This window comes from Monodelphis domestica, chromosome 1, assembly GCF_027887165.1.
Source record: "Monodelphis domestica isolate mMonDom1 chromosome 1, mMonDom1.pri, whole genome shotgun sequence".
Taxonomy (NCBI): domain Eukaryota; kingdom Metazoa; phylum Chordata; class Mammalia; order Didelphimorphia; family Didelphidae; genus Monodelphis; species Monodelphis domestica.
In genome coordinates, this window is record NC_077227.1 from 82,119,285 (window position 1) to 82,132,853 (window position 13,569).

Consider the following 13,569-nt stretch of genomic DNA (forward strand, 5'->3'; position numbering starts at 1 on the left):
ATCCGTGTATAATTCCATATCAAGTTCATTAAGAGAGGTGTGTCTTTTAGATTTTTTCTAGGTTTTTGCATCATTTCCATAACTTGGTTGCAGTCATGCAGTGGCTCTCCAATTAATGGCAAATATGGAATCAGAGTAGCTGGGTTTAATGATGCATATCTATGAATAGTAATGTTGTCATTCCCTAGCAAAATAATTTCATACTGAGATATTCTTGCATCTGTAAAAGAATGCATATTTTGCGATCATAACAGTTTTTCTATTTAATGTGCAGAATGCACATGTGACTTGGATCCCAGTACAATATTATATGCTTTCTTTACCATGAAAGTGGTTGCAACAACATTTCTTAGGCAATGCACCATTCCGTGTGCAACAGGATCAAGGATAGAACTGTAAAATGCTACAGCCTTTAAATTCAGCCCCAAATTTTTTGCTAACATTCCAGAAGCAATGCCTTTAGCTTCATGGACATTCAAGTGGAACACCTTTTTATTATCTGGTATTCCCAAAGCCAGAGCTGTTAAAATGGCTTCTTTCAACTGTGACAAAGCATGCAAATGTTCCTTGTTTAATTGCAAAGGTTCTTTAACTTTTTTCTTTGTCAAGTCAGTTAAACACTTGGAAATATGAGAATAGCCACTATGTACTGTCTTGAGAAATCAGACACCCCTAGAAATGCCCTTAGTTATTTCTTGGTACTAGGGATACCTAGCTTCTGTATATCTGCTATCCTTTTGCTTGAGATCTTCCTGGTGCCCCCCTCCAGGATAAATCTGAGATAGTCAACTTTCGGGAGTACTGGATTTTCTTTTTAGAAACTTTATGTCCTCTCTTATAAAGTTCTAGTAATAACTTCTTTGAATCTTCCAAACATGTTTTTGGGTCAGGTGATGCTAGCAGCAAGTCATCTACATAATGTACTAGCTTGCTATGTTTGAAAGTTATGTTAGCTAGATCTCTTTGTAGAAGTTGACAAAATATAGAAGCTGATTCATAACACCCTTGCACTAATCTCGTGTAACAGAGTTGACTTTGTCCCCATTGGAAAGCAAAAATGTTCTGGGAGTCAGGGTGCAATGGTATAGTAAAATATGCATTGCTTAAATCCAACACTGTGTACCACTGAGCATCTGGGGGTATCTGTGTGATTATATCATTTGGTGAAGGTGTTACAGTGTATGTCTTTTTTATAAAGTTGTTCACTGCCCTAAAATCCATCACAAATCTCCAAGATTGTTTTCCATCTGCATTAATTTTGTTTTTCTTAATAGCCAGAATTGGACTATTAAATTCAGACACTGTAGGTCTTAAAATGCCTTGTTCCAACAAGCTGTTTTTTAATTGGTGTGATTCCTTCTATGGCTTCTCTGCTTAATTTGTACTGAGGTATCTTAGGAGGAACTCCATCCCTGACTTCAATCTTTACCAGTGTCACTGATCTTATTATACCCACATCATTCTGATATTTAGCAAACACTCTTTGTAGAATATCTTTTGGTATTTCATACATAGATTGCAAAATTTGGATTTTCTCGGGTTCTTCCAATTGCTTCAGATATAATAATAGTTAATGTTTTAGAGAATGTTTGGGCAAATGTAGGTATATTTTCCCAGAACATTCACATTGTAGAGTTGCCCCAATCTTACATAAAAAATCTTGTCCTAAAATGTTATCTGGACATGAAGGGATCAATAGGAATGTATGCTCAATGCTCCTGGCTTGTTCTTCTCTCCTTGCAAAGCTTTTTGCTGGGTCTGCTCTCCTTTCACCCCAGTGCCTCAGATGTTCTTTGCCTGTCTTTTGGATTTTTTTTCTTGAAAGTTGTTTCACTCTGTCTCCTTGTTGGTTCTTTCACTCCTGTATTCATTTTGTGGTGATATTTTAACCTTGGAGAGGATTCTCATGGTGGCACAGAGCTACTCTGGATTACTCTGCCATTTTGACTCCACCCCCAAAAGAGAGAGACATCCAGTTTTTCTTTGTCAATGAGAAGTCATATCCACAATAGAAGTAGCCCTGCTTAGTTTTTCCACTTTTTGAAGGATGAAATTATCATCAAAACAAATCAAGAAAATATTAACTATTCCAATATCAGCTTAAAGAAAAGATATTTGAGTAATTGGAAGTCTCCCATCACTTTTATCATGCCTCTGCTAGAATTTTTATTTATTTTCTGATCTTATCTATTTCCTCTTTCTACCCATGTGGTCTTAATATGTTGATGACAGTATTATTTTGTTCCAATATTTATCAATTTTTCACTCAATATTTGCCATCTTAGTTGTGTCCCTATCTAGTTCTTGGATTTCTTCACCAGTATGGTCTCTTAGAAAGTGTTACTCTACCACACCAACACTCCCCTATTATCTATCCTGTTATTTGTGAATAAGATATAGCTTTACAGAGCCATATTTCTCATCTTACCAGTTTGTAATGATACCTATAAAGCCACATTTTTCTTTTTTCAGTGGGAATGCTAGCTAACTTTGCTTGCTAACTCATTTTTTGTGTATTTGTTTTATATATATTCAAGACCAATTCCTGTGAATTTCTCATTATTGTCACTGCCCTTTTTTGTCTACATTTCAGTATTGCCTATCGGATCCAGCTTGGTGGACATGATTAGACAATTTTTGCCCTCTCTCTGCTTTTTCCATTTTAAATCCTTTTTATTCAATCTGCAAAATTAAAGGCAAATATTGTGTTTTTACTGACCCTTTCAAGGAAAATTACATTTCTGGCCAGCAATGATGTCATTATTATGTTTCAAGCTATGATCTAAGAATCAAAATCCTGTTCTCAGATCTATTTTCCTTTTTTGATTTGGTAGTTTATCATATTTTATTTTTCATTTTATTTTATCTTTTTATTTGGTTTTGCATCACCTTTATTTTCAGATCTGTTTGTATCCCTACCCAGTCATCCATCCATTATAACAAAGATTTTTAAAAGAACAAAGCAATTCAGTTCCTCCCCCATCCCCCAAAAGTTAACCATATTAGTTATTCTACTAGCATATGCAATAATCCACATCCATAGCATCCTATTCTGGCAAATTGGAAGGAGTTATACTTAGTCAGCTCCTCTCAGAGGACAAACTTGATCATTATAATTATGCCCCATATACCCTAATATATACCCATTCACTTTATTTATTCTATGCATTGTTCTAGTTAGTATGCATAGTTTTCCTTAATCTTAATCTTAATCAGGTCACCTAAGCCTTCTCGTGCTTCTTTGAAATTCTTTATATTCAGTTCTTTCCTATAGCTCAGTAATATTCCATTACATTTATGTGCCACATTTTGGTTGTTCCACAATCTCTGGAAGAATCCATATCCTTAAATTAATGTTCTCATTCTCCTCTAAAGACCTTACTTTTGATCAGAAATACCACCTGCGTCTCTAATTTTTTGATGAAGACTACCTTCTACTTAGGAATGCATTTCACATTCCTTCTGGTATTAGATATGACTATGAGAAGTACTAGAGGTGTTAAGATAATTTTAGGGTTGTGACTTAAAATCTAAATTAATTTGGTCGCCAAGGAAATCCTGTAATAAAATACCCAAATCAGCTGGAAGTTTATGGTGATTTTAATTAATATAGAGGAAAGAAATTAAGAAAAAGAGAGAGAGAGATAGGAAAGAGTTAATTTAAACTGCTCTGGCTCAGGCTGAGCCGGGCAGGAGTTCAAGGTCTTGGCCAAGGGGGCCTCCCCTGAGAGCCAAGGGAAAAGGGAGTCAGTCTTATCACTTACCACTGACCGTCTCAAGGAAACTGTCTGAGTGAGCTCCTCCAGGCTCAAGTTCCAGGATCATACTGGTGCCCAGGCCTAGACACAGGAAGTGACCAACCAGAGCCACCTTCTCCAGCGAAAGAGCCAGAAGGTTCTCCTAGAGAGAGCCAGTGAGCCAAATATATAGCCCCCTTACTCTTGTGTCTCCTCCTCTAAATGCCCAGTCTTTAGTTCTCATCTTCTCTGATTAGATTATATCTTTAGAGTTACTTAACACTTCTTTGTTAAGTTCACCTTTTGTGAGTTACTTAACCTTTTTGTGATTAATTTAACCTTTATAGTTACTTAACACCTTTTTGTATTAAGATCTTAAAATAGACTTAACTTAAAGTTCTATCTTCACTATAAAGTAAGAACTAAGTGCCTTCATTGTTCAGTCAGGAGATTACAATTTCAACTTCTCCATAAAGTAAGGTCTAAGTAGGGTGGGGTAATGTAAAGTTCCCAAGACATTTCTGATTTTGTTAGACTAATTATCTTCATTGTTAAAATCAGGAGATAGTTCCAATCTTCACAGAGGGGAGTGAGTAGAAATCATCTGGCTTGACAGTTCTTGGGAGGGGAGCTGTCTCATGTGGGATACAAATCTCAGACAGAAGAGTCCTCCATCATTATTAGATGACAAATCACTGCCTCTGTTTCCCTCAGCATGGAATCACAAGGCACCACTTCTCATCTCTTCTTTTGGCCATTCCTGGGATTCTCTTCATTCAGCAGCCCAGCTGTGTCCTGCAAGCCTCCTCTTCAAGCAGGACTTCAGAGATCTGTCCCTTAGCTCTAGGAGGTCAGAGGGACTATTTTTCTCCCTTGTACTCTCTTGGCAGGACCATTTCTTTTGCTTTGTTTTGTTTTGTTTAAACCCATAACTTCTTTCTTAGATTCAATATTGTGTATTGTTTTCAAGTCAGAAGAGTGGTAAAGACTAGGCAATGGGGGTTAAGTGACTTTCCCAGAATCACTCAGCTAGGATGTACCTGAGGCCAAATTTGAACCCAGGACTTCCTGTCTCTGGGCCTGGCTCTCTATCCACTGAGCCACCTAGCTGCCCCTGTGGGATTTTCTTCTTGTCTCTTCCTTCCCAGGATGGTTCAGGATTCTTTTATACCTCTTTAAGCCTTTTTCCTTCCTCAGATTCTTGTGTGTTTTAGTGAGCAGACACAATAATCACCTGGTAGTGATAGAAGCATAGGCATTACACTTTCTGTACAAGTCAGGGCAAAGACTTCTCCACTCTCCATTCACACTGCACTGGTTCCTTAGTCATTTGTCACTCTTGCTGATAGTTTTCTGATTAGCTGTGGTGGCATACTTTTGGTCTCATCTCCACAGAAAGCTGTCCCTTTCTCAGTAGCATTCTTTTATCTTCTTAGGATCTTCTTAGCCCCTTCATCTTCATATATCTATCACCTTGTCTTCCTTCCTCCTCCAATGATCTGGTCTTTCCAAACCCTCCTTCTCCTTCCCAGAATCCTCTTACTTCTTTTTCTTCCCATTAGGTCCTCGCATTCTCTTTTCTTTAAACTTCTCTAACTCTTCTAAATTTCATCTGGTTTTCTTCTTAAGTCCAATATGAAATCTCTTCAGCTCAAACTTTTTTTCCATTCCTATTCCATCTGAAGCCAGAGATCAAATGCAAACTTCACTATCTGGTATTTAAAACTCTTCACCTTGGCAACTTTATTTCATATTACTGCTCTATTTTTTTATCCATACTAGGCTATTTGATGATTCACAAACTCTAAAGCATCTGCTGCTGCCATTTGTTTAGCAAGCTTATTCAGAGCCTACTCTGTTCCTTGTCTCTTGCTAAGTGCTGGTCTGTGAAGAGAGAAGGGAAACCATTCTTGCCCTCACAGGGCTTTCATATTGTTGGAGTTGGATAGAATAATGTGTACACACATAAATCATTAGCTGCATTTATTTACCCATGCCTCAAGTGTGTTTCCTCCCAATTTTTGCCCTCAGAATCCTTCATTTCAGGTCTGGTCAGGTGCCACTCCCTGGAATATCTTCATGTATGTCCTTCTCTCTATGCATTCATTGTGTTCTTATGGCAACTTATATTCATAAATTCTCTGAAGGCAGGAATCATTTCCTTGTGGTCTTTTTATCCCTACTCTAGTGTAGGTCTTATATAGAATAATTAAATGTTAATTGATGTGAATTTAATATACATAAACTAAGAGGAAGTAGCTTGATTATTTTTGAATATTTGACATTATGTTAGTTTGTATTTTGTGCCATTTTCATAATGTGACTCTCCTTTTTTTTGGCATCCTGGCATGCCTCCCTGTGCTACCTCTTTTACTTTTTCCTCTTAAGGGTTTCTGACAACAAAGTATATTAATGGATCTTGTTTGGAGTATTATGGTATTATAGCCAAATCTACATTTTGAAAACACATTGTAAATATTACTTTGATATTATTAGATTTTCTAGACTGACTGGCTCCCATTGTTTTGAGAATGGTTTTTATTTGATTATTCTAAATTACCTATAGAGGAGCAATTAGGCTTCTAGTGACCTTTTATAACCTCTTCCTAAACTTTCACCTAAAGAATACAGAAGTTTCAAATAGTAAATTAGTAGAAGTTATTACTTCACAATTATACCATGATATTTTGACATCTTTAATAATAACATATCAGTAGAGTGTTTTAAAGATATATTTTTACAGATATGTGATACAGATATGTAAAATCATATAGAGACTTTTACAAGATTTTGATGTGTCCTGTCAGCATTAGTACCTGTTTACATTATACAAGGTTAACTCTATTAAGTAAATGCATTGCTTATGTTAAATATGAAATTAACTATAAAGATGCAAGTTAAACTGAAGGGCAGGAAAACAATTTAGTGCTAGGGTACTGGTCTTGCAAAGAAATTGAGGAATCTAATTGATTTTTTACTTTTTTTTTTAAATTTTAAACATTATTTTATTTGGTCATTTCCATGCATTATTCACTGGAAACAAAGATCATTTTCTTTTCTTCCCCCCACCCCCCCTTTCCCTCTCCCATAGCCGACGCACGATTCCACTGGTTATCACATGTGTTCTTGACTCGAACCCATTTCCCTGTTGTTGGAATTTGCATTATAGTGTTCATTTAGAGTCTCTCCTCAGTCTTATCCCCTCCAACCCTGTAGTCAAGCAGTTGCTTTTCATTGGTGTTTTTACTCCCACAGTTTATCCTCTGTTTGTGGATAGTATTTTTTAGATCCCTGCAGATTGTTCAGGGACATTGCATTGACACTAATGGAGAAGTCCATCACCTTCAATTGTACCACAATGTATCAGTCTCTGTGTACAATGTTTTTTTGGTTCTGCTCCTTTTGCTCTGCATCACTTCCTGGAGGTTGTTCCAGTCTCCATGGAATTCCTCCACTTTATTATTCCTTTTAGCACAATAGTATTCCATCACCAACATATACCACAATTTGTTCAGCCATTCCCCAATTGACGGGCAGCCCCTCGTTTTCCAATTTTTGGCCACCACAAAGAGTGCAGCTATGAATATTCTTGTACAAATCTTTTTCCTTATTATCTCTTTGGGGTACAGACCCAGCAGTGCTATGGCTGGATCAAAGGGCAGCCAGTCTTTTATCACCCTTTGGGCATAGTTCCAAATTGCCCTCCAGAATGGTTGGATCAATTCACAACTCCAGCAATGAATTAATGTCCCCACTTTGCCACATCCCCTCCAGCATTCATTACTTTCCATAGCTGTCATGTTAGCCAATCTGCTAGGTGTGAGGTGATACCTCAGAGTTGTTTTGATTTGCATCTCTCTGATTATAAGAGATGTAGAGCACTTTTTCATGTGCTTATTAATAGTTTTGATTTCTTTGGCTGTGAACTGCCTGTTCATGTCCCTTTCCCATTTGTCAATTGGAGAATGGCTTGATTTTTTGTACAATTGATTTAGTTCTTTATAAATTTGAGTTATTAAACCTTTGTCAGAGGTTTTTATGAAGATTGTTTCCCAATTTGTTGCTACCCTTCTGATTTTGGTTACATTGGTTTTGTTTGTACAAAAACTTTTTAATTTGATGTATTCCAGATTATTTATTTTGCATTTTGTAACTCTTTCTAATTCTTGCTTGGTTTTGAAGTCTTTCCCTTCCCAAAGGTCTGACATGTATACTATTCTGTGTTCGTCTAATTTTCTTATAGTTTCCTTCTTTATGTTCAAGTCATTCACCCATTTTGAATTTATCTTGGTGTAGGGTGTGAGGTGTTGATCTAAACCTAATCTTTCCTACACTGTCCTCCAATTTTCCCAGCAGTTTTTATGAAATAGTGGATTTTTGTCCCAAAAGCTGGGATCTTTGGGTTTGTCATATACTGTCTTGCTGAGGTTGCTTGCCCCCATGTCTATTCCACTGATCCTCCTTTCTGTCTCTTAGCCAGTACCAAATTGTTTTGATGACCGCTGCTTTATAATATAGTCTGAGATCTGGGACTGCAAGACCCCCTTCCTTTGTATTTTTTTCATTATTTCCCTGGATATCCTTGATCTTTTGTTCTTCCAAATGAACTTTGTTATGGTTTTTTCTAAATCAGTAAAAAAAATTTTTGGAAGTTCCATGGGTATGGCACTAAATAGATAGATGAGTTTGGGTAGGATGGTCATTTTTATTATATTGGCTCGTCCTACCCATGAGCAGTTAATGTTCTTCCAATTGTTCAAGTCTAGTTTTAGTTGTATGGAAAGTGTTTTGTAGTTGTATTCATACAGATCCTGTGTTTGTCTCGGGAGATCGATTCCTAAGTATTTTATTTTGTCTAAGGTAATTTTGAATGGGATTTCTCTTTCTAGTTCTTGCTGCTGATTTTTTATTTTTTAGCAGATAATTTTGGCATAGTATTTTTTTCTTTGTTTGGTTGTAGGACCAGTCTGGATCTGTAATTTAATTGAAGTAGAAAACTCCCAGTAAGAATTCCTTCTCCCAGTGCAGATTGGCATCTCTTTTACAACTTAACCTTAGTTATCTGGGGACCTGAAAGGTTAAGTGTGACTTGCCCTGCAGAGAGTCCCACAGCCAGAATGTATCAGGAGCAGAACTTGAACCCAGATCTTCTTGATTCTAAGGCTGCCCCTCTCTAGCCATGATGGTGAACCTTTGGCACATGTGCCAAAAAAGAGCATGCAGAGCCCTCTCTGTGGGCATGCCTGCAGTTGTCCACAAGAGTTCTTTACTAGAAAGCCAGAGGGATGCAAGGAGGAGATGTTCTCCCCTCTCCAAACATCTGAGGACATTCTTCACTTTACCTGCCTCTTTGCCCAATAGCCAATGGGACTCTTCCTCCCTCCCCTGTCTGGGATAAAGTACAGGGGTGGGGTGGGGTGGGAAGGTGGGGCTTACATACTGCATGAAGGTGTGGCTCTGACGGCAGCCTGTTGAGTCTGTGGTGAAAGTAAATTCCATGTTAGGGTTGGAGAGGAGCTGGGTTTGAGAGGAGCCAGGCTCACAGCATGGCACATAGCTGGAGGGGAGCAGAGCTTGAGGGGAGTGGAGTGCTGGGGCCACTTTCCTCCCCCTCTCCACACATGACTCTCATCTCCTATCCCCCTGCCCAGAAGTCCAATGGGAGCACTTCCTCTCTCCTCTGTGAGGGGGAGGAGCGTCAGATAGGGGAGGGGCACTGCACTTGATGTGGGGGGTAGGGGCAAAGCCCGACACTCCATCTCTAAAAAGTTCGTCATCACTACTCTATACTATACTGTCTTGACATTAAGAACTAGCAATATATAATTTCACATGGCCAGTTTTGTGTATGTTTGGAATTTTGAGGGAAGATTCATTATGTTTCTAATTTAAATTCAAATTAGATTTAAATTATTTTTAGATCTGGATTTTAGATTTAGGTAACAGCTAATGTTATATCATAGAGGTAAGAAATGAAATATAGGCATTTATAATTTTAACTAATTAAGCAAAATTTTTTTTGTAATATCTTCAGGTCAGTTTTTCTGTGGAAATAAGCGATGTGATGAAAAAGAAGGATTAAAGAGTTGGGAAGTGAATTTTGGCTACATTGAACATGGTGAAAAAAGAAATGCACTTGTGAAATTAAGTAAGTTGTTTTGAGAGTGATTGTTTTTAATTTAAAGTGATATCTAAAACTACATGTTAAAACTTCATTTTCATTAGCAGATAAAGCAGAATTGGAAATCATATAAGTCTATTGTTAGAAAATTAATTGAACTAATTACAAGTTAAAATTAAGTAACTTCCTACAAACTGCCCTTTGCTTCATGATTTCCAGTTCAGCTTTTCTGTTCAAGAAGCTCTGGTGCTTTTTCCCCCCTTGGCTCCCAATTGCTTTTAAGTTAAAATAGTCTTCTGTGTTCAGTGTTTAAAACTCTTCACAGTTGGGCTTTAATTTTTATTTCCAGTTTGATCACCCATTACTCCTCTATACTAACAGGAAAATTGGTCTACTTGCTATTCTTTATTCCCACATTTCCTTCACACATCCCCTCATGCCTAATATGCTTTACTTCCTCACTCTTATCTCTTGAAAACTTTAGCTCCCTTCAAGTCTCAGTTTAAATGTCATCTCCTCTAAGAGGCCTTTCTTGAGTTTCCAATAATTGTTTGTCACATACCCCAAAACACCATGTAGTTATTTTGTATATATCTTATATTTACTTATCTGTAAATATAATGTATCCCCCTCAGAGCATAAATTCCTTGAGAGCAAGAAGTGTTTGAATTTTGTATTTGTATCTCCAGAACCTATCATGTTGCTTAAATTCTTATTGATTGACGAAGTTAGCTCATCAATATTGTATTACCTCTTCTAGCTATTACTGAATATACCTTACAGGATTCTTGTAATGGTGGTTATATATGTATATATAAAGTGCTTTTTAACCTCAAAGCATGATGTAAATGTCATTTATTATTCTTATTGTTAATTATTTGTGCATCAGTAGTTTGTAAAAAGAATTCTGTATCAGTTAAAATGAGGTGTCATTGGTTTTAGGGTTAAGATAAACACATTATCAGCTTTTTAGGGAAAAAAAAACCCATATAGTCAGTTCTCAATTATCTGCCTTTATAGAGGGAAGCATGGATGATCCAAAAATTATTTCTGTTAGCCTGGGGCTTTGTCTATCTAAAATGTCACACTTCAGGATGGAAGGTATTTTGAAGTTAAGTATTTACCACTGATGGCAAAATGGAGCTATCATACATTATCCATGTATCAGAGGGGAGAAGACCGAGGTATGAATAATATAGCAGATGCTTCAGAAATCTTTTTTACTTTACTTTGAAGTGCATTTAGGAGCATGCACATTCAAATATTCATATACTACATAAATTTTCATGCCTGGTCCCAGATCTTGCTTTCTTTGGCTTAGTTTATATCCTGGATAGATAAGCTAGGACAGTGATGGTGAACCTTTTGGAACTTTTTAGGGATCCTGTGCCATGCCCCACCCCTTCCCAGACTGTGTACCATGCCCCAAACCCCCATTACATGCCCTATCCCAAACTGCATGCTCCACCCCCAGCTTTGTGCAGTGCCCCACTCACCCCTGCATTCTGAGTGGGGTTGAAGAGCCAGAATTGGGGGTGGGCTGCAGGTTGCCAAGCCAGGACCAAGCTCTGTTGGGAGGCTTCAGTGATCCATACCCTTCCCTTGTGTTTGGGGGTGGGCAGGACCAGGTTAATGGCCTTAGGCTGGCCACACTCTGCCCCTGTGACAGTGGAGGGAGGCTAGAGTGCCCCACCCACTCTGTTCAGGGGTAGGACCAGGCTGTCATCTGGCCAAGCCAGGGACCTGTGAGTTCCCACAGAGAGGTCTCTGTGTTAGGAGGTAGGCTACCGCCACTTTTTTCCAAGTGGGAACACTAAATTGGAACTCAGACAACCAAGGATCTTATAATATGTTCACCTTTTACCACATGAATTTGAGCAAGATATTTAGTTGCTTTTGCTTTACTTTTTCGGTGGGTACCAATCTAGGAATAGTGACCCCCTATCCTACTTTAAGTCACTTAGATATTTTGAAGAAAAATAAAGTAACATTTTATTAAATGTATTAATGGACTGGTTGACATTGTTGATAAAGGAAATTCATAAATAATCTCCAAGTTTTATTTTAAGAATCAACAAGCATTTATTGTGCTTACTATTAATAGCCAGTATTTGCTGATAAAAAATAAAAAAGAAACATACTCAAATTTGATCTTTATTCCTTATTTCTGATCATTTCCTAGTGTTATTTTATCAAAAAATCAGCCAGTATGATCAAAACCAAGGAGCCTAGACAATCAGGCACCTAAAAGATGGAACTTGAGCTGTTTTTGCAAGCTCATTGGTCTTTTGAGAGTAAAGGTATTATATATAAACAGGTGTTTGTTAGAATTCTTTTAATTTAGATAGGTCAGTTTTTAGCAGCAACTTCTGTTTATTTGTTTGTTAAATATGCTGACAACTCTTTTCTTTGTTTACCTCCTAAAATAATATTGTAATATTTTTAATAAGCTAAATATGTTTGTATGGCTTTCTTTTTCCCCCAACCCTTTTTTGGTTATGCTTATAGCATCTTTTTGAGACTAGGAGAGACATAATATTCCCATGATTTCTATAGCAAATTATTTCCATTAATACTACTTGTAAAGGAACATTTGGAGAAAGAAAGGAGAATTTTCAGTTTAAAATCTCATGATAATTTGTTTATCCAAATTCAGTTAAATAAATGTTATCACATATTTCTTTTAGGATTATGCCAAGAATGTTCCTTTCGACTAAATTTTCACCACAGGTAAATAATCTTTAAAATAAATTTGAATTAGACATCTTAATTAGTGTGACTGCTACATGACTAGTACCATTGGCATTTATTTACCAGCAGGGTTGTTTGCCTGGCTAAATGTTTGGATGGTTATATAGAATGTCAAGACTCAGTTTACATGCCCTTAAAAACTGTTCTCATTTTACCCTGCTTCAGTTCTTGGAGGTCTTTCCAGTTCATATAGAAATCCTCCAGTTCATTGTTCCTTATAGCACAATATTATTTCATCACCCTCATATACCACAATTTTGGACTGGATCTTTTAAAAAACCATCAAGGGAGTTGCAAAATATTTTCTTTTCCTTTTAATAAATTTACCTGCAATAAGCAAGGTCATTTTACCATTGAAATATTTGTAGTTTTCATTAAATATTTTATTGTTTAGAGTTTTAAAAAAAGAGAATTTCTTCATTCTAGTCTTCTTATTCATTCTTTCTTCCCATCACCACCCCAGTTGTTTTATCTCCTGTTGTCAGGCCTGGATTTAAAGTCAGAAAGATCCAAGTTCAAATCAACTTCAGGTCTATGACTAGACAGTTAGCCTCTCTCTGCCTCAGTTTTTTCCTTTATAAATGGGGATGCCTACCTAACAGGGTTGTTGTGAATACTGAATGAGATAATGTGTAAAGCATTTTGCAAACTCTAAAGCACTCTTTAAATGCTATTATTATCATTACTGTTATTATCACTATTTTGTATATGTAATTGATACTTTTAAAAATGTTGCTTTTTGTTTTAAAAAATTAGTATGAAGTATACTTTTCATTTAATTTTTAACATAAAGGAGAAAAGAAGTCAAACCCAAAAAGTTAATGAATAGAACTGAAGAAGATTCTGAAGAATCATCACATAAAAAATCCAAATTATCTTCTTCAAAACTGCAATCTTCCAAGAAAAAGAAGGGGAAAGGTATGAGGAAAAGAGTATGTAATTCATAAAAATGCTTTAAAT

At 36.7% G+C, this 13,569-nt stretch overlaps 1 protein-coding gene across 2 annotated transcripts in view; it reads left to right on the top strand.

The window, feature by feature from the left end:
- The window catches only part of LOC100023687 (protein FRA10AC1), a 66,232-nt gene that overhangs the window by 36,716 nt on the left and 15,947 nt on the right, over positions 1-13,569 (top strand). For both annotated transcript variants that reach the window (XM_007478790.3, XM_007478789.3), the window contains 3 exons: positions 9,772-9,885; positions 12,546-12,588; positions 13,403-13,527. In XM_007478790.3, coding sequence (XP_007478852.1) covers positions 9,772-9,885; positions 12,546-12,588; positions 13,403-13,527 — 282 coding nt within the window. The remainder of the gene's footprint in view (positions 1-9,771; positions 9,886-12,545; positions 12,589-13,402; positions 13,528-13,569) is intronic.